The sequence below is a fragment of the Amphiura filiformis genome, chromosome 20 (genome assembly GCF_039555335.1).
Source record: "Amphiura filiformis chromosome 20, Afil_fr2py, whole genome shotgun sequence".
NCBI classification, from domain to species: domain Eukaryota; kingdom Metazoa; phylum Echinodermata; class Ophiuroidea; order Amphilepidida; family Amphiuridae; genus Amphiura; species Amphiura filiformis.
The window spans coordinates 29,877,330-29,903,796 of NC_092647.1; the positions used below are offsets into that span (position 1 = coordinate 29,877,330).

Below are 26,467 nucleotides of genomic sequence, written 5' to 3' on the forward strand. Positions count from 1 at the left end.
AGAACTCTACTATAAGGTATAATAATTATATTTAAATCGTCATACAAAGGGGGAAGTTACCACTAATAAGGTTGGCAACCGCTGTACCATACTTACTAAAAACATTAAAAACAAAAATGGTACCAAATATACTGCATTCATTCTTTACACTCATAAATATGATATCGTGATATCGTCGGGTTACAATTTAAAATATTCAATACTATCGGAGAATAAGGTGATATGTCAGTATGAATAAATGGATAACGTGGTTCCCGATACATTTTCCGATTCCGTTGAGTTAAGATCCGTCACACATTCGTCAATACAAAATGATTGGTACCCATTAGTTTCCAGTGATATGGACATGACTACCACATTAAAATGCAATTTAGGATTCACATATTTGTTGATTAATGTCATAAACAGTCATATAACTATATATTGTGATCATTTCAAGAAGACTCTGTGCTGCATGTGATAGAAGCAGACTTTTCAATAACCAAAAACTGATGGGTACCAATCATTTTGATACAGTCTGTACAAGATGCACATCAATCCAATTTTACGTCCCATTTTTTGCAACATCCGTGAACATAGTCAACTTCCGTCACTACAGTGTAAATAAAAACGTTTGGTGTTAAACACTTATATAAAGTAAAACAACTCATTGTGTTTCATACTGCAGTTACTGTCCGTTTTCCTATACACAATACACAGTGCTCTCACCATTGACGCGTGACCTCTACAAATGATGTATGTTGGAAGAATGGACACTTGCCTAGTTAACATCACTGTGTGAAAAATAACCAGCCAATATTTAATTTATTCTCCAAACTTCTAGCAAATATATTTCTCTAACATGACCTAAAATTCCAGCTAGGTTAGAGATGTTCAGAAATGGTCGCACTTTTGTAAAATATGAGTGACGGCAAGGCATAGCTAGCCACCTCCCCGTGTTAATTGAATGGAGATTTGACCGAAAATATTGGTATCGGACCGCTCACCTCTGAAGGATGCCACAAAAAAATGGTACAAGCTAGATTTAAATTATTCTATGAAATTCTAGAAAATATAGTTTTGTAATATGTCCTAAATTTTTAGCTAATTTAGGTGTTTGGAGAGGGTCGCACTTTTGTGTTTTAGGAAGGATATGTAAACGACAAATAACACCAAAAATATGAAGAAATTATTTCCAAACTGTGTTAAGTCAACAATCATTATGTTGCTCATTTTCAAGAATGCTGGTTAACAAAAAGCAGGCCATTGTCTCATTTCGTGAACAAAGGTCCACATACCATTGTGTCCTTCCGTTTCCTTTGTAATCGGTTACCCAACTGAAGCTATAATACCAGCTTTATTGCGATATCGCACATGCAAAAACAGACACATGTGCACAACCAGAGAAGATCCGATTTAATCAGTTGAGCTGTTTCAATGAGTGTTATCTTGGTTTAATAGCTTTTAATGGGGTTTAAGTCCTGCAAAGGTCGAGATGAATTCTACTGTAGACATGACTGCATCATGAAGTTCTTGTAACACTTTATAAACACTGTTTAGTATTAACGCAAACAAGCTCATAAAAACACACCAAAACAAGTTTCTATGGAAAAATTACCTTTAGCAACCGGGCTATAATACAAAACATGAAGTAGCGTCATGTGGCTAACGTTAATTGCATGTACATAAATTAAATGAGTTCCTGAAGTTACATTTTTTACCTCAATATAAGTATTATGCCTAGTTTCAGCATATCCATCTTTGCTACTCCTGTTCGCAAAATTAGATGGATGTGAACTTAAGAGATTACACCAAAACAATTAAAAACTTCAGCGCACCCTCAACCCGCCAACCTTTTTTTGACTATATAAGTAAAAGGGTTCATCTCTGCTCTTGACAAACCAAGAAGAAACGTGCCATGTAAGATTGTAACAACCTCATAAGAACTACCGTATGAGAATATTAAAGCATGATAAGATACCTTGTCTTAACCAAAAAAGAAAGACAAGTTCAGACTTCCCTCTAAATGGCAATGACCTAGTATATTTTTCGAAATCTTCTAAAATCTTAAGGTGAAACTATCCAAAATATCCAAAAGGAAGGTTAACCTGAATTATAACATGAAAGAGACAAATAGATATGTAATACTAAAATCCTAAAAAGCTCCACGAAAACGGTAGAAACCACTACCTCAATAAAGAAGGATACTGCCTACATGGCATCAACTACATGGCTGAGCTTCTACGTATAATATTGAACATGTATAGTATACAAATATTAATTGTCTACTAGCGGGACACCCGCGCATCGCTCGGGTCCCCGCTAGATGAGTAAATGGGAGCGTTCGCTCAAACAGGAAGAATTACTGAACAGGTAGACTCACTGAAAAGGTAAATTTAATTCCCATACCCGTAATCCATCCAAAGTAGGCCTAACTTTTATTTATATAGTATTCGTAGGCCTAATCCAGTTATCCCATCCCGTACCCTAAACCATAACCCCGTACGCAAGTTGGCTATGCGCATCCGCGTACGCCGTGCGCGCAAGTCAAGTGGCGCGAGTCGTAAACGCCGAGGCGCTAACGACGGCGCGGTTTATGCTAGACCCGTGGATGCGTTGGTTGGTATAGCCTGTAAACAAACAACCGCTATATAATTGCCAAAAAAACTCACTTTTTTACTGATTTTAAGGCCAATTCTTGACGGTTTTCAACCAAATAAAGTTTAAACACGTTCCCGTATATTCTTTGGTTTCCCGTATTAAATTGGCGCCTGTTAGATCGAAACTGACGGAGCCTTTGACATATGTCACATACAACATTAGCCTATTTATAGTAAGATGAGTGTGATGGTCGAAATATAATCACGAGGTGAAGATGGATTGTTCCATTCCACGAGCCGGAAATTACACGAATTTAAGACAGTTAATATTTGTTTTATATCACTCATGCATACATTCTATTACTAAAATACTATATAAGGTAGGAAATACATTTTTTCATCAACATAACACCATGTTTTGCCGTGATATAAATTACTTCACATTTTGGGGTCCACCCCATAACTAAATCGGCGAGTCCAAGGGTCAGCGCACGGCTTGGCGCAGGGGCACTACGGCAGAGCACATGATGGTAAAGACTATCACACGGAGAGGGTGATAGTAAAAATGATAAATGGTAATCAACCAATGAACTGTCTAGAATTTATGTATGAGTGATATAATAGCTCCTTTGAATTCAATAATAATATTCTACAAATATCAAGCATACCCACGGGTCAAAATCATCAGGCAGCATAGATCTGTAACTTCACGTGGTGGTCCGAGAACTGAAGAACAATATTCTGCAGTAAACTCTACACTTCTACGCCTTATGCAGATACATGGATGACACCATGAACTTGAAACATTCGTGCAACAGGTGAACACATTCCACGACTCTAAAGTCTACCAATTAATGAAGCTTCAGAGAACTTCATCCAATTCTTAGACCTAGTCAATATAAGGGAAATGCTTCAAAGAGAAAGGTATCGAAGACTTTAAATGTCATACAAAGAAAGCGGATAATGTTCTTCCTTGCCACCAGTAGCCAGTTTTTAATGGTTTCCTATATGCTGAAAAGGCCCCATGTCACATAGGGGAAAATGGGGAATCACATTAAAACAGCAAACTATTTGAACATGTCGGAACATTATGACAAAATTAGAAAAATTTTGTTAAGTATTGGTAAAAAAACGTACAAATATATAAAATTTACTTAAATCACTCAAAATCGCATAAAATATTGGCAAAAAAATAAAATCACAAGAAAAAATATAAAATCACATGAAAAAATATAAAATCACAAGAAAAAAAATATGTAATCGCAAGAAATGATATGAAATAACCTTAAAAAACCATTACATTATGAAATTGTTTTGTAAATAATTGTAAAAATTAGCCAAAATTTCACTGAAAAATATATAAAATCGCATGAAATAATGTAAAATCCCATGAAATAATGTAAAATCGCGTCGAATTATCTAAAAGCGCAGTAAATAACCCCTAGAGACACCTAACATTGATTGGTGGGGGTGGGGTGGGGGTGGGGGGGCTGCAGTAGTAGGAAATGATTCAGACTTACCCCCCAAGAAGCTAAATTTCGGTTGACTTATGTCAAGTATAATGGGCTATTCCAGAAATTTTACCCTCTTAAAGAAGACAAGTGATTTTTTTTGGAATTCCCAAACCAAAATTGTATCTAAAAAAATTGTGAATTCCCATTTTGAAAAAAATAAAGAAATGCTTAAAAAATTGGGAATTCCCAGTGACCCTTAAAAGAAGACAGGCACATTTTTGCCAACATTTTTGGGAATTCCCAAGCTTTAAAAAATGCAGTTTTTCTTGGAAATTCAATGTCTTCTCTAGGGTTTCATCAATGTGCTGACATATTAAGTTGGGGGGGGGGGGGAAATACCGACTGCCGAAAAAAATGCTTAATTGGGAATTCCAAGTGTTCCTAAAGAAGACAGGCAAATTTTCGCTTCAGTTAAGTTATTTTAATAGCAGATCAGCAGGACAAATTGGAAATTTTCCCCCTTGCGATGGCCCTGGTTTATGACCCAGCCCTTTTGCAACAAACCCTTTGTGTTTTTCTATTGAATTTTAAAATACCATGCAGGTCTATAAATAGTTACGTTGTAATTCTAGTAGAAGCATACCCACTTTCGTTTTCACAAGACTTGTCAGTGAAAGTCTATGTATTTTACTCCACACCTATGTTAGCAAAACCCCCGGGGTGGGCACTCAACTTTAAAAGTGACGGGTATGTGCCTACTTCGCGACGCCGCGACGTCGCGAAGTAGGGGCCTATCGGGTACAAAACGTTATTTTTAAAAAGGGGGTCATTGGGTACAAACAAAATGAAAAAGGGGGTCATTGGGTATAAGATTAAAAAAAAAGAAGGGGTCATTGAGTTTAAGATTTAAAATAAGGGTATCGGGTAGAAAATGATGAAAAAATGGAGCAAAATTATATTTTCTTGTTCAAAATTTTCCAAATTTCCAATACAAATTTGTTGAAATAAGAGAAATTTTGGGAGTAAAACCCTTGTCGCATTAAGGTTCCAAATGCCCTGATTATGGTTTTAAAAATATAGAAGCCAACAAGCAAAAAACTCGGGCAAAAACTGAAAACTTGGGAAATTAGAAACATTAAAAATGTGACACAAGCTGGGAGAATAACATAAAAGGTATATGCAGCCTGTTTAGGGGATGTGCAATAATTATGAAAGTAACAACAAATAATGTTTCCTCTCCTTAAACAAGACCAAGGGCAATAACACTTGGGGTTCTCCATTCTATTTCAATGCCAATGAGGTTTAAAACAATGGCAGTTGTTCCAAATCAACCTTAAACAGAGTGGGTTGACATTAAAATTTTAGATGTCTCTTGGACAAACATAAATATTGGGTATCGCTATAAAATGTGTCATAAAAACAAAACGGTCACCCTGTATCAATTATTTTGGCATTATGCATAACTTGCACTTGCATTATGCATAATCAACAAAAGGCTGTGATTTCAAGCTTTTTTATTTACATTCTATCAATTAGGCAACGAAAAAACCACACCCAGTTCTAGGGGCAGACACACCTACTAAGTAGGGTCGGTCAGTCGGGCGGTTTTGTTGTTGTTGTTGTTGTTGTTTGTTTGTTTTTTGTTTTTACCAAATCACCAAATTCTCCTTTTTTTCAAAACAGCTGATATTAGTAATTTCCATTAAACTCACTCCACTTTTGGCCATGTATGCAGCAAATAAAAAAAAATCAAAACGGATAAGGCAGGTTTTTTTTGTCGCCTTATCGAACCTTTTCTTTTTATTTTCAGGCCGACAACAATGTCTTGAAGAACCTAATAGAAGAAACTACAGGAAAGGTAATGTTTGCACGATGTAATAAGGTTATCACCATATCCGATAAAAACAATAAGAACGAATAAAAAAGTACAAAAGCCTTATGATTTGCATTATTGTCACTTTCAGACTATTGAGAAGGAACCAACGACGGAAAAGAAGAAACACAAGCTGCCGGACATTAACAAGGTCATCCTGAGACTCACGGATGACTTAATTGACATAGACCAGCGTAGACCCGACAAAGACAACGAGAGCAAGGATCAGAATAAGAAACTCGACAAAGACAGCGAGGTCATGGATCAGAAAAAGAAACGCGTAAAAGACAACGAGAGCGTGGATCAAAAACGTAATAGTATGTGTTTTCGTCTAAAAAAACATTAAAGAAACAAAGACACATTGAAGGATACATGCTAACACCACGTGTCGTCTTTACTCATATTAACCCTGTAAAATTCACATACAGCCCCACGCAACACATTATTATATTTAACAAACATATACCTACAACTATACGTTTATTGATAACATACTGTAATTGCTTGACTTTTTTCGGTAAAGGTTGCTGGCAGAAACTGTTTCTCTATTCTGTGCTGAACGGCTTTGATGAGATGGCCGATTACTTCTGGGAAAGAGGGCAGGAAGCCATACCCGCAGCTCTGACAGCAAGCAAACTGTACAATTGCTTGGCTTCTCTCAAACAAAACGAAAGTGATCAGTGGAAAGAGCGCATGGAAAAAAATGCCACGTAAGTAAAAATATTTGCAAAATATTTGAAGCCATACAGTCATGTACACTGTAATTACATAAAACAAACATCAAGTATGACACTTATAATTGTATTTCATTTCAGGCAACAGGTACCCCCATATTAACTTTTAACACAAAGTTAACATTAATCTATCGATTATTCAATGTATGTATGTAGAGATGCATCAACTAATGTTCATAATTCAACAATATGAAACACCTTGATTAACGAATTACCATTAGCCTTTGAAATATCAATAGTTTGTCTTTTATAGCATTCTACATGCCAAGCACTTATAAGCTTTATAACAAACTTATTATTCCCAGTACAAGATGTAACCCACTAGATTAACAAATTACAATTGGCTCATTCAAATCGACACTTTTGAAGTTTGCCACACTTTTTTTCAAAAGAGAAATTTGATTGCCTGTCTCTAATTTGCATTTTGAACACTTTTTAAGAAACGTATTCTTCCAACTGAACGATGTATAACACACCAGATTAACAAATTACAATTGGGTCTTTCAAAATCAACACTTTTTGTTTAAAGTTTTCAACACTTTTTCTCTTACTACCATCACAAATTACATTAGTTCTTTCAAAATCGACACTTTTTGACGTTTTTCATACTTTTCTCGAAAGAGAAATTTGGTCGTTTGTCTCTCATATTAAACATTTTGCATTTTCACCACTTTAACAAACTTATTCTTTCAAGTAAAGACTTAAAACCCATTACATTAACAATTTTCTACACTTTTTCTTCAAAGGAAAATTTTGTCGGTTCATTCTTAAGGGATGGGGTATGAACGTTTGGACAGTATTTATTGTGGGACATTAGAGCACATCAGACATATCGAATTGCATTCTGAATACGAACAATGTCCTTCTGATATCAAATAATTTTGATTTTTTGAAATTCGCAATGTAATACACATTTTATGGAAAATGATTAAAAATTGATATTTTTGATATTACACAGTACTCGAAGTAAACTTTATCAATCTGATGATTTATTCCTAATGTGTATGTAAGTGGGATGAAACGCCGACGATCAATTGAAAATGTTGACCTTTCGTATTGAAGATATTGATTTTTTTCCCAAAACACCAACAAAAATAGGTCTTTTGGGGAAAAAATTCCATATCTTCAATATGAAATGTCAAAATTTTCAATTGATCGTCGGCTTTTCCTCCCAGCTACATACACTTTAAGAATATATCATTAATAGATTGATAACATTTACTTCGAGGACTGTTATATATCAAAAATGTGAAAAATATCAAATTTTAATAATTTGTCATAAAATTTGTATTATATCGTAAATTTCAAAAAATGAAAATTATTTGATATCAGAAAGACATTCTTCGTATTCCGAATGCAATTCGATACATCTGATGTGCTCTCATGTCCCACAAAAAATACTGTCGAAACACTCAAAACGCTCATTCCAGATCCCTTAAGGGGGTACTACACCCCTCGAAAAATGTGTGTCTATTTTTGCATTTTTTTCAAAAACTAATAACACAGTGATAACAAAAGTTATGTATATTATAGGGCAAGGAATCCAATTACTACACTGGAATTTCAGTGACCTAAGACAAGCGGTTTGGTATTTATGATAAGAAGAAAGGTACCGCTAGGATGTACCTCATTTCTTATCATATATACTGAACCACTTGTCTTGAGTCACTGAAATTTCAGTGTAATAATTGGATTCCTTGCCCCAATAATGTACATAACTTTTGTTACCAGTGTGTTATTATTTTTTGAGAAAAATGCAAAAATAGTCACAAATTTACTACAGGGGTGTAGTACCCCTTAACGAAATAAATTGTCTTTTTCAACACTTGTAATAAAAACTACATGCCTATGTTATTACTTAATAAAGTAAATGAAACCATCTTGATTAACAAATTATAATCTTTCAACACTCAACACTCTTTGCTGTTTCCACACCTTTTCCCAAAAGGAAATTTTGCCGGTCCGGTCTCACACAATTTCTCATTTTTAACTGTTTAAAGCTTTTAATACAAATAATGCCTACTATTTCAAGTTTATAAAACCAAGTAGATTACAAAATTACAGGAGGTCTTTCAAAATTGATACTTTTGGATATCTTTTACACCTTTTCTTCAATGGGATTTTTTTTCGCCCAATTATTGACAAAATAGTTTTTCAACACTTTTTAATCAAAAATAATAAATTTAAAAAAATAAAAATAAATATATTAATAACTTATAATGGATCTTTCAAAATCAACACTTTTTGAGGTTTTCCACACTTTTGCTACAAAGGAACGTTTTGCCGAGCGTATCGTGCACATTACAGTAGGCTACTGAATCTGCATTGCTCTGTTTTCAGTCAGACATTCTTTGCGCACTTAACAAAGGTAACGATGCTATTCTTGTCCACCTTAATTTTCGACACAATCGACCATCAGTTATTGCTTCAGAGATTAGCAGACAGATGTGGCGTATGTTACTGCACATATGTGGATTAAATCATATCTTGAGAACAGTCTGTCGTCGTGAAAGATTTTTTTCTCAGTTGCGGAGTACCACAGGGATCGGTCGCTGGCCCGTTACTTTTCATAAGATATCAGCACATTGTGTGCATTATGGTGTATACAGACGATACCCAACTATTATGTGTTTCCACCCTGATGATCGAGTTCAGGCTATTGAAGTGATGGACAACTGCATTGCAGATATGAGATCCTGGGCCGTTGCAAATAAATTAGTCCTTAACGATGTCAAGATTGAACTCATCCATGCCACTTCCCGCTTCTAGAACAGACCTACTATAACCGTATCAATTGTGATCGGGGATTCCTTCAAGTGGTGTGAGCAATCTAGGCGCTGCAATGGATTCCCACTTTTGTATGAAAGAGCACAAGTCTGCCCTAGTTGAAAGTCGTAGAATTGGTCCAATCAGATAGTACCTTGACGAAGTCTGCAGCACAGCTGAGATTAGTTGTCACTTCAAGGATTGGCTCCTGCAACTCTTTATTATACGACCTTCCAGATAGTTATATCTCCAAATTGCAGCGAGTTCAAAACACTGCAGCCCGGCTCGCTCGCGCCTCCAAGTATCAACACATTACTCCTATACAGTGCAGTTGTGTGACATATGAATTGAATACATACAGTCTCAACGCAGGACAACCGATTCTTTTGTTCTGCAAGGCTCACTCAGTCATTTAATGAGGCAATACAAACGATCGAATTTGGTATTCAAATGAACAACATTTTGAGTTACACCTTTTCAGTGTAAATTTTTTTTCTCGGCCAAATAAAAAGCAATAATTTTCATTTTTTCAGTAAATGTCAGAAAAAACTGTAGATTTTTGAATTTTATAGGCCTTACATCCGTCCACGAGCTTTTTTCGGAATTCATTTCTTAGCGTTTCAAACTAATATAATTCGCTATGGGTCTATCTATTATTGTTTTGTCAGAATTTCTGTTTTGATTTCACCTTTTTCACGTCATGCTCCTAAAATCTCAAACTTAGTACTTTATCTCGAAAGCAAGCAGCATAAATAGTCGATAATTCCATTGCTCTAATCCAGGTCTCTTCTGCATTGAAAGCAAGGATTACTCGACGGGTGATTTTGTAGCCCAATATTGATTTTACTATTTTTGATTATTGTTGATATTGATGTTAATATTTTTTTTATTTTGATTATTATTGATATTGATATTTTTGAGTGGATGATCAGAACGTTGTGAAGAGTGGGAACGCCAAAGGGGACTATACGACCCGCACACACACAGGCTTTGATGTCGACTGCTGAGTCACGTCATCATCACCGCAATCCACCGTCAGCTGCCGTTCCTTGCCGAAGGCAAATCCGCTGCCAGCCGTCTGACCTCGTTGCTTGTTGTCGGGCTCCGTCGAGACTTCGTCACTAATCGCCCAGACAACGTCCGGATTTGGTCGCTAGTCTCCGTTTCCTGCCGTAGCCTTTCGACCCTTGCCGTCGTGTTGTCGCTAAAGTTCGTTCCCACTCGTCGCCGAATCTTGTTTTTCCTCTTTTTGTCGTCGCTTTGCCGTCAACATTTTGCGATTTTCACGTTCGTCACCTTTCGTTGCTTATCGTCCGTCATAGTGGCCCGGTCACACTATGGTACCAACGAAAAGTAACAATAATAAAAAAATAGCACTACAGAAGATTCGAACCCATGACCCTCAATAAAGCCTATAGTTTACAAGTCAGATCCTCTAACGCTGCACCACGAGGAACTCTATGAACATTTAATCGATTTGTAATGTATATTAAGTTATTCAATGTACGTATGGCCCGTGGCGTAGTACAAAACTGAACTGAAACGTCTCAAATAGACATAATTGTATCGGTTTACTACGAATATATTTGTTGGCAATGTATTTAGGGTTAAGAAAATAAACTTGGAATTTTGATTCTTGCACTTTCCTCACGGTGGACACAGTTTAAATAAAGAAAATTACATTAATTTCTTTTAACACTGTTTGTGTCGACCGTTTGGCCATCAACCTGTTATTCTTATTATAACTAACTCTGCACGACTGACAACGGCCCTACTGCAGTGTTGTGGTTTCGTTAATGCCTTGCGATCACGAGGTCTAGAGTTCGAGTCCAATTGTCGCAGATTTTTTTCCTTTTAAAATGTTGTTCTTTATCCCTTTTTAAAATCTCAGATGACACCTACGACGGCGCAGTTTATCGATTTAAATTTGTTTTAAAAAATTATGATCAATAATGAAATCCGTGAGATTATAAATTAAAATTAGTAAAGTCTCAAGATACTGGTTATGGCTTCCTTAGATTTTACATTCACCTATTTGGACACAATTAACGCAATGTAGGTGTTTTGCATCAAAACAAAGTAATCATAATAATTCCTTATGAGAAAATTGAGGTTCACATTAATTTCAAGGTCAAACGACCATCTGTGACAGGTTGTTGACAGGTGAATTAGTATTTCTCATTCATTTGGATGCAAAATATGGGTTTCAACCGTCATCCTGATGTGCTTTAATTAGCTAGGCTCTGACCTTCTACAAAAATACCCCGATTTTGGGCGCAAAATATGGGTTTCAACCGTCATCCTGATGTGCTTTATTAAACAGGTCGTTGCGCCATGTAATAAACGGTCCCGTTGTTTGCGTTTGCTAACTGTTGTTCCATGATCTTGTTATCTGTAAAATATGAGTGAATACTTTTCTCTCCGTAATTTCTGTTTTGTTTTGTTTACCAGAAAATACGAAGATTGGGCGTATGATATTCTAACTCGATGTCACGACGACCGTCGCTTCGCTAAGAAGATGAGGCCATGCGATCTCCTTACTCGTGTTCTGCCAAACTGGGGCAATATAACGTGCCTCAATCTAGCGGATTCGAATGATAATCTGAAGTTCTATTCCCACCCTGTTATAAAGGACCTTCTAGATGACAAATGGCACTCGGGTATCGTCGGTTTCACAATGATGCCTTCCCGATGGAGACCATGGAACCTTATACTGGAACCAATGATGGTAATTGCATTGCAAGTTTTATATGGTATTACTTGTATATAATAAATTTGCTCTCCAAATTAGAGCATTATATCATGTTGTGTAGGGATGCGAAAGGTGCGTCTTGTGGTAGTGTTTTTATGCTTGGGAGTGTTTTTAAACACTTGTCAAACGTGGTCTTTTCCCCGTTACACTCTGATAAACTGTGGACACACAACCTCGAGTGGACACTCTCTGCCACCTACCTCATAAAATAGCAAAAAGTTAGGGTTAGTCCACAGTTGTAATCGGTGTAAACCGATTAGGTAAGGGTTTGGTTTGGTTTTTTACACAGCCGTGACGTTCAGGTTCTTCTTTCTTTACACAGCCGTGACGGTAGTGGTAATATGTGGTATTTTTTATTTGGGGTCAAAGGTCATTAAGGGGTCATTTCCGGTATAAAAAGAAATATCTTCAAAAAATTTTATTAGCTAAGAAAAACAAAGGAAAGTTATGGTATGTTCACACATGAATTGCGTTTACCCAATGTACAGACTTGACATTTAATATGGAATATTTTTTCGCATAATTCCAGGACTGGTCTGGTAGAGGTCTGCATAAACAGCACGAGCTAAATATTAATTGGGTTGTGTCGGGAGATGGTGTAAAATAATAGTTTGACAGATAATGTGCTTTCCATTAGTTTACATTATGGCGCTCATAATGTAGTGAATTAGCCTAAAATGGCGGATTTAAGGAGACTGAATTTGAATTTTGTGGGGGCAAAATTTTTGAATTTAAGCAACATTATTCTGACATTATCAAATTTACTGAGGTTTGAGGCAATTTTAATCAACCTAAATACCAATAAGTGTTCGTCAGAACTGAAATGCACCTGTGATCTACCAGTTTTGAAAGTGGGAGGAGCTTTAAAAAATATGGCTCTATAAAGTGGTATGCACTCGGAAAATTTGAATGGTCCCCTGGGGCCTAATGTTATAAACTTACTGTACACAAAGAAACCGTGTGAGGTCATTGGACAACCAGGAATCAGCACAGTTGTTTTTGTACCGTAAGTTTATAACATTTGACCCCAGGGGGCCATTCAAACTTTCTGAGTGTGTACAGCTTTAAGAACCCTATTTTTAAGCTCCTCCCCTGTTCAAAAACTTGGTACATCGTAAGTGTATTTCAGTTGTAATGAATGCCAGTTGCTGACGAGGTCTAAGAGATATCACCTCAAACCCCTATAAATTTGATAATAACAGAACCACGTTGCATAATGTCCGAAATTGTGTCCCCCGCAAAGCTCAAATTCAGCCTCCCTAAATCCGCCATTTTAGGCAAATTCGCTACATTATGAGCACCATAATGTAAACATATCGAAAGCCCATTTTCTATCAAACAATTATTTTACACCATCTCCCGACACACCCCAATTAATATGTAGCCCGTGCAGTCTATGCAGACTCCGTCCAGACCAGTCTCGGATCTTTGCGAAAAATATTCCATATTAAATGTCAAGTCTGTATATATGGTATTTTTTATTTGGGGTCAAAGGTCATTAAGGGGTCATTTCCGGTATAAAACGAAATATCTTTAAAATGTATCTTCTCCCACAAATTACGTAGGACAGTGACGCCACTTGTGCACATGCATTGTTATTACCCAATGTCTATATGGTGTACACATATTTGGGGTCAAAGGTCATTAAGGGATCACTTCCGGTATAAATCGAAATATCTTCAAACAAATTTTTTAGCTAAGAAAAACATAGGAGAGTGATGGTATGTTCACACATGAATTGTGTTTACCCAATGTACATGTGGTATTTTTTCATTTCGGGTCAAAGGTCATTAAGGTCAAAATGCGCCTTCTGCCACAAATAACATGGCATAGTGATGCCACATGCACATGTGCATTGACATTAGCCAATGTCTATGGTTGTTTTCATATATTCTAGGGTCAAAGGTCATTAAGGGGTCACAGCACGGCTGTGTTTGTGGTCTTAGACCACAGCTATGTCTAGTGATTCTTATTTTCGCCATTTTTCGCTCCTCGTTTGACAGACAGTATGTGGTTGTGGGTGTGTATTTTAATACACGAGCTTTCGTCTTATGCAAAATTCTCAATTTTAATGGGGTAAACTATGGGGATTAGGATGTAAATCTGGTCTGCAACCTATAACAGTATACTCTCTGAAATCTTGAATACATATTAATTGTTAATTCATATTGTAATATTTCTTTATGCTTTATCATTAGCTGATGCTGTGTTCGGTATTCCCATTTCTCATTCCGTTTTGGGTAACATTCCGGAAAGATGACGACAACTCAAAACCGTGTTTTTTGCGACAGATATGGGCATATTACAAGGCACCTACGACAATCTTCAGGCAAAATGTAGTAAGAAACCATAACGTTTTTATAACACTATATCTATGAATATCTTTGTTTACGAAGTGAGGTCAAGTGACGTGAAACTGCTAACTAACTGACAGGCAACCAGCAACCGTGCTTTCAAATCTCAAATCGGATATAAACAAATAAGCTATTAAATCAGCATGTCGGCAGACCACTTCATAGTCTGTGTTTAATCAGCATGCTATTGTATTTAGCTATATTGCAATATTATCAACTTACGAATTATCTATCACACTTTTTGCATACATGCAAATATTTTTATATGGAACAGACGTGCCGCAAAGGCCAAGGAAGGAGTTTCAAGCTATAAGCCGTTTAAGTACCTGACGTCTGGGCTATATTATTCTTTTTTCAGCAATCCCTGGTCCTGAACACTCCAGTGCCCCAGTTCTTAAACATGTAAAAAAAGTACTTTCAGTAGACCTACTAGTATATAGGGCATTCGAGCCATTGGTAGCCTATTACCATAGAACTCTCACTTCCCTGGTCATGCTGTAATACTGGAAAGCATCAACCAGTGTCACTTAACTAAAACAAACCTAGGGCCAATACCCTTAGTCGTGTGCCATTATAATCTTTGCTAATTGCTAGAATTGCAAGATTAAAAAGGTGTAGTAATGATATTAAACCTAACACCCAGATGTTTTTTTGCTATCGGAAGGGGAAGAAGAAACGAAAAAGGAGAGAAGATGAACAAAGAAATCACTTGGTACCCTCGGGATATGACCCTCAGACCCCTCGCGTGCCAGGCAGGCGATCACAGACCTGCAGCCATGGGGGTTTCGCTGCCCGGCCAGCGATTCCGTGCGTATATATGATTTTGATTGCGTCATGGCATCACGTGGGATCCATGCATGCGCGCCGGTTGCCGTGTTGTATTATGTTGGATTTGGCAGTATTAAAGTTAATTCGTCTTTCCTCCTGGTTGTTTTTAGTGACAGTTTTTGGCCCGAGTTCTTGCTATTGTTGACAATTGATATCTCTGAACATGTAGTCCAGATATAATAGTTGGCAGAGGTGCATTAACTTGAAACTAATCTTGTGGCTATAGTAGTGGTACTAGGAAGAGATAGACTAACTTGAGACTATTAGCTATAAATATAAACATAAACAGGCCTGTATATGGCAAAGATCTTTGAAGAGTTTCTGTGTATTTGGTAAGCTTTAATGTGGTTGTGTCTATTTTTGCATTTTCTCAAAAATTATAGCGCATTGGTGACAAGTAAGATGTGTATGATATAGGGGCAAGGACTACAACTACTGCACTGAAAATTTTATTTCATCACAGACAACAGTTGTGGAGTTACAGTCAAAAATGAGGGAAACCAACATTTGATCAATAAATCAATAACTACTTGTCTTGAGTCACTGAAACTCCAATGGTATCTGGATTCCGTGCCCCTATAATATACATAGCTTTTGTTACCAGTGTTTCATTAGTTTTTGAGAAAAATGTAAAAATAGTCACAAATTTATCAAGGGGTGTAGTGCCACCTTAATGCAAAATCAAATTGAAGATAAACACCACTATCCTATATGCACGTACGGCTTGAGTCAAGGCTACGTAGTGATGTAACAGGATTACCGCGATAGGTGAAAACAAATTTTGAATGTATTGCCCAACACTATAAGTAGGCGATTTGGGGTCAAAGGTCATTAAGGGATGACTATAACCATAACTTACCACAATTGTTCTCGCTGCAAGTGTCATTTTTTTATCTCGCGACTAACTCCAAACTCCAATAAGCAAGTTGACCGAGTGGCATGTTGCACAGGACGTATAGGACAATAAGAATGTATCAGTAACTCGTGGGTTAGGGCCGGCCCCAAGCCAAGACGCTATGTTTTATATTTATTTTTTAAACCCTTTATTCTTGTTTCGTGTGGAATGGGATTTTTTTGCTGGAATTTTTTCTTCTTTGTTCTCTACAAATCACTAATCTAGTGCTTATAGTCGTATACGGTAATGATTATTTTTTAACATTTCGTATACTAAATGAAAGTAAAACATAATTATTTAAAAATTCAAAGCCAATTTGTTTTAACAATGTTTATCCCCGTGTTAATCTCAAAGTACCACATGTTTTTCAGCGTATATAAAGGGTCATTACAATTTGCGCCCGTTTTGTTTTTAATTTGTTTACTTCGCAGCATGCTTAGAAAAAGCTAATTTAATCGTTAAAAGGAATGCGTTGCACACCTTGTTGAACTACACTGGGCACAAAAAGAAACTCGTCAGTTATAATCATCCTTGTTGTTCATCAACCTGATAATTTTGGATTATTCTGAAAATACGTTAATATATACGTTTTGTTAATTAAACTTTGCTTTCTCATTTGACACCGTGTTCGTGAAAATCGAGCAAGAATTGATCAAGATACGTGCCTCCAAACCCTCAAACCCCAAAATCAAAAGTTGCCAATCAATAAAGCATAAAATGCAACAGACACAATTGCACCCGAGCGGGATTTTACATGTTACGATTTGTTTTAATTTTTTGTATTACACGAAATCATAAAAGCATAATAAATAAAGAATAACATTATAAAACCCAAGAGATTTCTTTGTAGTCAAAAAGTATGTCCATATCATGTTTAAGTCACAGTTATTGTTGCCTTCTTAGTTTAAAACAAAATCAGTATTTTAAAAGGGGCATCGTCATAAATCCCGTATTGATCAGTCAACGCCCATTGAAAATCGTTAAAATAGTTTTTTATGTATTAGGCGCTTATCTTGGTCAATTCTTGCTCGATTTTCAAATGACAAAGCAAATTCCAATTTATAACAAAACGTTTATTTTAGAATAATCCAAAATTATCAGGTTGGTGAACAGCCAGTGGCGTAACTAGGGTTGGTAGCGCCCGGGGCAAGAAACAAAATTAGCGCCCCTACCTCCCCCAACCAGAGAAAAGCTTAGACGCGGGAAGTGGCGTAGCTAGGGGTTGTGGCACACAGGGTTAAGGATACATAATGCCCCCCCCCCCCCACACACGCACAATTCTTGAAACAAATGCTCGCGAAGTAGAATATCGGTCTTAAAATGTTCTTTCATCGCCTGGAGGGGCGCAGAATCGATGCTGAATTGGTCAATTTGGCGCCCCTCTAAGGGTTTGTGTTTTATTTTATTAAAAAGGATACTTTGAGACCATTTCCATTGCAATTGGAGCATTTTGAAAATTTTACCCATGTTCAATTTTGTTTTTACCCTTTGACCTATGTTGACATATATCTCATTATTTAGGCATTCTAAAGATATTATGACCATTGATTTTTTTTTACTCCCAAAGAAAAATGTCTGCTATTTTATACTTTGATGTAAGCGTTTTAAAGTTGTTATCCCCTTGTGTGACCTTTTACCTCAATAACTCAATTTGCTCAAGGGGGCCATTTTGGCTCCAAGCCGATTCTGAATCTACACACCCCTGGTAGTTCATTAAAAGAAAAAATGCATTAGTACGCAACTTCACACTTATACAGCAATTTTCCTCGACTATTTTGCGTGACTTCTGCATTAAGTGAGCGATTTTACGGGCTCATTAATTGCTTGGAGTCCAGCTTTATAACAAAAGAAGCTGCTCTGGCGCCATATAGCCTGGTACGTGTATGTGTGCAATCAGAGATTGAATACAATACCGCTCTTTTCAAAGACACTAATCGTACAGGTGTGAGTGAAACGTACTTGGACTCTGCATAATGTGAAATTTAGATAGAATTACGAAGCAGGTCTTAATGCAAATTCTTTGATAATCAATGGTTGAATGGTGCGATGCAGAGTTATAGCGTAAGTCGACACATCAACATTTTTCCCCTATCGCTATGGCAATTAATCATGTTACATCACTATTTTTTACAGCGAATAGTTGACGAACACGAATGAGTTGGCATGAAGCTGAAGTAAGGGTATTATTTGTGACCACTCACCCGACATTGCACTTATGCACTTTCACCCGCCCGCTTCTATACGGCAAATTCAATGGCCAAAATCGCGGTCAAACATGCATACAGATTATGATTGCTAGGTTAAACGTTATTTTTGCTTTTCTAGCAAGTGTGTATTAGCTGAATAATAACTTTTATATTGATTTTGATCTACCATTAATACAGGTGTCGCAAATATTGTTCATCATCCTTTTCTCATACAACCTAATATGGGGCGAGTTTATCCTCACTCCTCGGAGATGGTCATTGTTTGATAGACTGTTATTCGCTTGGGTGTTGTCAATGTTGTTCGAAGAACTTCGACAGGTGAGTGTACATGTCCTTAAAGGGCAGGTCTATAGCAAAAACAACACCATATCATTGGCAAGCTAATATTATGAGGACAATGAAAATGACTCCTTTTTTGAGAAAATAAGACGTTTAAAATTGATATTCCACAAAAAGCAACTTAAGCGGTGAGTTCCTTCGAACGAGACAGATTTGGCCTAGAAAAACGGTGACGTCATGAAATGAGATGTGCCCGCTGTGAGAAAAGTGACTATAAACGCTCTCAATGGACAGAACGTATACTGTAATTGTTGTTCACAGAAAAAAATACCAAATTAAGTATTATAAATTTCATGTGTTTTAAACTTATGGATAAAATCGGCCGCTTCTTTTTTCATATATTAGACAATTGTGATATTACAATTCATATGTATATCAACATCATGAGAAATATTAGGCCTAAAAATAAATACATAATTTGAGCTTAGAATTTCATCCGAGACTAGCATATAAACCGTGTTAAGTCCACAAACTGATGTATCTGATTTACTCTATGATTGGGAAAGAAAGAAAGAAAGAAAGAAAGAAAGAAAGAAAGAAAGAAAGAAAGAAAGAAAGAAAGAAAGAAAGAAAGAAAGAAAGAAAGAAAGAAAGAAAGAAAGAAAGAAAGAAAGAAAGAAAGAAAGAAAGAAAGAAAGAAAGAAAGAAAGAAAGAAAGAAAGAAAGAAAGAAAGATACTCCTGTAAACAGTATAACTGAACACGGTGTACAGGGGATGGCACAAAGAAGGTGCCCATGTGGCGCTCGCCTTCACCATCAAACTGGGGATCTATATCCTGTACCCCAGAATGATATTACAGTCGGTAATCGCCCCTGGGATCAGGCGCTACACCCTATACTAAGGACAAAACTCCACTGTCCTAGACAAAATCTGATGTTAACCATCCTAGCAAGTCAACTAGTTTGACTCACCTATCACCTATATAGAAAGAGTGAAAGGTGAAAGGTAGAGATGAGTAGGTTGGGAGCACCCCCATAGATAAATCCATGAGGGGAAAATCCAGCTTTTGCACCTACTGGTGCAGTTGCTGGCAAAGGGTTATTTTCAGCTCCTCGACACTGGGCCTCCGCTTTATATCGTACTTGAATTATAAGTAAAAAAAGTCAAAATTGGGGAGTGGACAGTTTTTTTGGCCAAACATAGCAAAATAGGTCATGGTAGGCTGCAATGGGGGTTTACCTTTATTGTCGGAAATTGGCAATAACAAAGAATTCTACACAAACAAACTATTCCTTATTTGACTGAATTTTACATGACGAATAATTTGAGACCATTTGTCTTGAAATCGGAACACTTTTAGTTTTTCACTATAAACTGCCCCCCCCCCATTTTGACCTTTTCACTTATAACTCAAGAACGGTGTGCCGCAGATAGATCTTTTTCTGAATCGTTACTTTGGTGTAAGCGTTGACAAAATCTGAGCAATTTTGAATTTTGAACCCGGTTGTATGAAATTTGACCCCTGTTGACCGCTGGGGACATTTTTTGAATTTGTTAAGGGTTCTGGAACGAGTGTTTTGAGCGTTTCGACAGTATTTTTTGTGGGACATGAGAGCACATCAGACATATCGAATTGCATTCTGAATACGAAGAATGTCTTTCTGATATCAAATGATTTTCATTATTTTTTTGATATTCACGATATAATACAAATTTTATGACAAATTATTAAAATTTGATATTTTTCTCATTTTTGATATATAAAAGTCCACGAAGTAAATTTTATAAATCTAATGATACATGTATATTCTTAAAGTGTTTGTAGCTGGGAAAAGACCTATTTTTTTTGTGTGTGTGTTTTGGGAACAAATATCCATATCTTCAATAAGAAAGGTCAAAATTTTCAATTGTTCGTCGGCTTTTCATCCCACCTACATACACTTGAAGTATAAATCATCAGATTTATAAAGTTTACTTCGAGTACTGTTAAATATCAAAAATATAAATTGTTAATCATTTGCCATAAAATGTGTATTACATTGCGAATTTCAAAAAATCAAAATTATTTGATATCAGAAGGTCATTATTCGTATTCAGAATGTAATTCAATATGTCTGATGTGCTATAATGTCCCACAATAAATACTGTCAAAACGTTCATACCCCATCCCTTAACATAGCTTTTCGTTTTCTACCCATTGTTTCTGATCTAGAGACATAGATTACAAATCTATTTCCGAGGGTACTCGATAGCCCTTCTTCCAAAGCAACTATATATGTTTAAAGCAATATTTATATAATACTAGTGAAAATTTGTCCACGAATGGGTTCAATTTGGACCATCATTTAACCTATTTTCAGATTTTTCAAAAAAAACACAAAAAAACCCACACGCAATAATAGTGCCAAAATGATACACCAAATTGCTTCAATTGGGCCTTTAGTTTGAAAAATTTTCTCACTTTTCGCCCTTTTCCCTTCTGCTTTGGACCCTAACACAATTATGCTTAAAGCAATAATTTATACAATAATAGTGAAAACATGCACGAATGGCTTCATTTCACCAACAATTCAACTTTTTTTTTCAAACTAAAATTGTACACAATAATAGACCAATCAAATGGCTTCATCAATTCAGTTGGGCCTTCATTTTGCAAAGGTTTCTCATTTCTCAGGTAAGAACAACTCCCTCAGACACACTACTAAGTCGCGCAAGCGCGACGCAATGGCCCGCTGTGCACACTCCCGTCGCATATAGAAAACATAACAGAAATATGTGACCCGTTGTGCTAACCATTATTGACATTCCATGATTTTAATACAAATTTAAGCACGGGACAATAAGCTTTAAAATGATACCAAAATTATATACATAGCATCAATACTTTTTAAGATATGGATAATTTTGTAAATGATACCTTGATATTTTTGCCAAATTATTAGCCCAAGAAATGGCTAATTAGTTCCCTGCTTTACACAGGATTGAATAGGGATCATCATATATAGTTCAACTGTCAATTATTGATTAAATAAACCTCTTTTTGATAAGTTCTTTCAAGTATTTGAAAGTCCACTTAGTCCTTAGGTCAAATACCATGAAATTAAGAATTCCAAAATTTGATTTATTTTTATGGGAATGTCATCATTAAAGGCCAATAACTCAAAAACATGCCTGGCGACTTGTTCCGGGTTTTGTTGGAGCTGGCCACATATGATGACGATCGTGTGTGGCTTCAAACTGTTGATATAACAGAATATTTACGTTATATTACATGCATACGGAAATAAAGTTTTGTCTGGAATGGCAAGATATTCATAACAGCTTGGATCATTATAAATATTTGTTTGATTGTATTTAGATGATTGAGTGGGAAGCACATACGTTTGTTCTACGTTTGGAGGGATGGTGGTCAGACCATTGGAACAAGATTGATATAGTGACGCAGCTTCTGTTTGTATTAGGAACTTTTCTTCGATACAGTACAGATCCAGTCGTCGTAGAGAATGCCCGAATAATACTTGCATTTGATTTGTTCATCTTCTATGTGCGATTGCTTGAGTACCTTACATTCGTAAAAAGAATTGGCCCGAAGGTCTTCATGATTGGCAGAATGGTATGTATATCGCTAAAATTCAAAACTTTTCTTTACTACAATGCAATTTAAACTGTTAGAAATCCATCCTGCGTAATGTAAAAAAAAATCCATAAACATTGATAAACGAAGTTAAGTGTACTGTTTTACACAACCTGAACAAAAAAGTCGTGAACAAAAAAGTACAGTAGGAAATACCTATCAACATAGTGTAAAAATATAAAGAGAGGCAGTGGCCTATCTGCTGTGTTCTAGCAGGACATCAGTCAATGTGAGACATTAAATAATAAATGCGTGGATCACGGAGGAAACATGCATGAAACAATATAGGCTTATATATAAAAAAAAAAGTGAAGTTCAGGCAAACTGATTGTTTACGTACGATTCTGACTTTTTCTCTCCTTTATTATAGGTGCCAGTTTGCCTGAACTTCACTTCTTCATATAACATAATGTAAAAAAATACACTGTTAACTATGTAAATATTTTGCATAATTTATTGGTATATTGTGCATAGTTCCTGTTCAGGCGACAGAAAAAACCTTGTTGTACGGCGGACTTACCTAAATTTCCAAGTAGGGTCAGTCGGTACGGCTTTTTTTGTATTTTTTTTGGGCAAAATTTCCCCCAAAATCAACAAAATCTGTACATGTATTTTGCAATTTGGGGAAATACAAAAAAAAGTGTTCCTGATCTTTTCAAAATTTGAGTCGGCATTCGTTTGTACAGGAAACATTTGTTTCCCAAATTCCGGAATCCCTGGGTCGGTCGGGCCCGTTAGAACAGGGTTTATTTTGTACAAAATACCTTTTGGTTAAGGAGTTGATATGTACGTAGTGTTGTATTGGAGGAACATATTATTCATGCTATGTGTCGTCATCAAACTAAGCAGGCAATTTGCATATTTGTTTTTATTGGATACTTGCAAAATTGGTATATTTTGATAAAAACTACGATCAATTTATTTTCAATGTAATCAAGGTAGTGAATGGGCCAAATATCTATTAAGCCATATGTCATAGCTTCCAAGAATAGCGATCTTGTTTTTACCAAATATTTCCCCAATAGTCTATTTAGCAAATAACATCTTTTGATATTATACCTCCAGTTCGTTGATTTGGGATTCTTCGTGTGTATCCTCTTCGTGGTTCTTCTTGGTTATGGTATTACCGTACATATCATTCTTTACCCACAAACGACCCACCCGAAGACAGTTTTTGAGAGTGTAATTTACCGACCATATTTCCAAATATTTGGAGAACTGTTCCTTGAGGAAATCACAGGTATGCATTCAAACTTTGAAATTCTGTGACTAATAAAAGCCTACTCTACAAGAGTCATATAACATGTATAATAAGTCGTTGAAAAAAATGAAAAGTAGAAAATATACACAAGAATCCCGGGAAAATAATAATGGAAGATAAGTAACGGGTTTGTTCACTTTTTGTATATTTGAATGGGAATAGCAACTCCGGAAGATGGCTCGTGTTCGTTTAATTCAACTGCATTAGCACTAGGTGCATTGCCGTGTGCCAAACATCCTAGGATTGGTTCCGTGTTACTTGCTTTTTACCTGGCTTTCAGTCATGTTCTACTTCTCAACATGCTAATTGCTATGTTTAGGTAAGTTTATTGGAAAATGAAGAAGAAAAACAGACGAAAACAGACAAATAAAGTGTGTGTGTGTGTGGGGGGGGAGGACAGGGAGAGAGAGAGAGAGAGAGAGAGAGAGAGAGGAATGCTAGCGAAGTGATGAATAAGAGAGAGAGAGGGAGAGAGAGAGAGAGAGAGAGCGAGAGAGAGAGATGAGTAGGAGAGAGAGGAGGAGAGAGAGGAGAGGAGAGAGAGAGGAGAGAGAGGGGGGAGGGAGGGGGGAGAGAGGTGAATGAGTGAAAAGGGAAAGGAGAGAGACCTTGTCCTTGCCTCGCTCTCGTCGCATTTGCTCTGAACAATGTGTGCTTTCCAGCACCAAGCTGAAACTCTTAAACAACAACTCATACATCGTGGTTATCAGGAAGATATCATTTTCAACCAAATTACTAAAGCAGCTTCAACCACGTATGTGGATTCTCTGAAATACAAAACCAAACCCAAATTCAAACGTGTTCCCCTCGTGGTGAAATATCACCCCAAACTTCCTCATTTGTCAGGGATTATCAGAAAACACTGGCATATCATCGAGACCAACCCTCATTTACACAAAGCCCTCCCTTAAGCTTCTCTCATTTCGTACAAGAGACCGCCACCTAACCTCAGAAAACATATTGTCAAGGCCAAAGTACACAATAATGCCAAAATCGATCCTAAAAAAGACTGATAATGTTGGGTGTAAACCTTGTCAGAAACAGGGCTGTAAAAACTGCGCCTATATATGCAAGTCACTACTACATTTACTGACAAAAATCAGAGCAAATGCTTTACCGTACGACAAGAGGTTACTTGGAGTACCAAAAATGCAGTCTATCTGATTGACTGCCCCAAATGTAACAATCAGTATGTGGGTGAAACGGGTAATAATATAAGAGAAAGAATGCGTAACCACCGATGTAGGCCTACCATCAAACATTACACCAAACGCGCAAACAAGCCAGTTGCCGTGCACCTCTCCCTTCCAGATCACAGCATCGATGATGTCAAAGTCACGGTCATTGAATCTCTAGGTCGTCAATCCAAATTTAGACGCCAGCAGCACGAGATACTGAGGATCAACAAGCTTCATTCCCTTCAACCCTAAGGCCTTAATCTTATTGAATAGGGTTTTTGCACACCCTCCTTTTTCCCGCGCGCCTGTTTAAGATGCATCTTCACGCAGCGACGGTTTTTAAGTCGCGACTTTTTCACGCTTATCATTTTTTTTGCGTTACGCATTAATGTTCTTGTTTGTTTTTGGTTTTTAGATTGTATTTCTTGTGTCATTTTGTAATAAAGCCTGAAGAAGGTACGCTTCCCAGCAAACACAAAAACGTTTTTAAAACGTTTTAAATAAGTTATATTTTGGGTTTTGGTTTAGGTATAAACGTTTTAATAACATTAAAATTTCGGGTTATATAAAGGTCATGAAATCGTTTGAAAACACACTACAACAATATTTTTAAAATGTTTTCAAGATGTCTTTGTAAACTATTTTTGCAAACATTTTTGGCCAAATATTTTGTCAACACTTAAATAACATTATGTTAAAATATTTGCAGCCAGCAAACACAGAAATGTTCTTAAAATGTTTTTTTACAAAACGTTTTAATAACATTTAAATGTCGGGTTATATAAAGGTTTTTAAAAACGTTATTGTAAGTATTTTGGGCAAACATTTTTTGCAAAATATTTTTTTTTTTTTTTTATAACATTCTGTTTAGAATGATTTGTACCAAGTTTTCAAAAATGTTTTTGGAATGTTATAAAAACGTTTTTATACCCTTTATATAACCCGACATTTAACTGTTTTCTGTAAAACATTTGTGTTTGCTGTGCAGTAAATTACCAACAAATGTTTTTTAATGTTATGAAAACGTTTTATACCATTAATGTACCCTTTATATAACCCGACATTTAAACGTTTTCTGACAACCTTTTATAACCTTTTGCAAATGATGTCGAAAACGTTTTGTGTTTGCTGGGCCGATCATTTGTTAAAGTTTATAAACTGTTTCCCGTCTCTGTTTGAATTATGATTTTAGATACCTATTCTATTTAGTCCACCTCGTCCCGATAGAAAGGCTTTCAACACCACTGTCCTGGTTCATAGCAGCTCGGAAGGAAACCACGGATTAAAAATATCTGACTTAGTATTATTTGTAAGAAATCTGTCCGGTTATTGCAGTTAAACAACAGAATAAAATATCACCTGTTAGATCTATGTAAGATTAATGCGAAAAAAAACCCTTACTCTATCTAAACCACATTACGCGCTACGTCTACAATTCAAGTATTATTTTGATTCAAAGCTCACACTCTGGGGAAGGTCATGGTCATGGGCATCATGTATTATTTAGCAAAAAAAATCTTAGTTTAGAAGAACAGTTTCAAATTTGAGGCAAAAATAGGAACAATTTTCGAAATCGTTATCCTCTTAGTCTTCAGCTTATCCCACACTACACACATGTGGGTAGTGTTCGGTATGTGGGTAGTGTGGGGTATGTGGGTAGTGTGGGGTATGT

General features: G+C 36.4%; 1 protein-coding gene across 1 annotated transcript; it reads left to right on the forward strand.

The window, feature by feature from the left end:
• The first annotated feature begins 5,894 nt into the window (after positions 1 to 5,894).
• On the forward strand, positions 5,895 to 26,081 carry LOC140142255 (transient receptor potential cation channel subfamily M member 5-like). The gene is made up of 10 exons (XM_072164223.1): positions 5,895 to 5,915; positions 5,998 to 6,223; positions 6,430 to 6,616; positions 11,858 to 12,134; positions 14,357 to 14,497; positions 18,620 to 18,760; positions 22,081 to 22,335; positions 23,422 to 23,596; positions 23,780 to 23,936; positions 25,988 to 26,081. Exons 1-10 carry the CDS (start codon positions 5,895 to 5,897, stop codon positions 26,079 to 26,081), a joined length of 1,674 nt encoding a protein of 557 aa, XP_072020324.1.
• Positions 26,082 to 26,467: the final 386 nt, after the last annotated feature.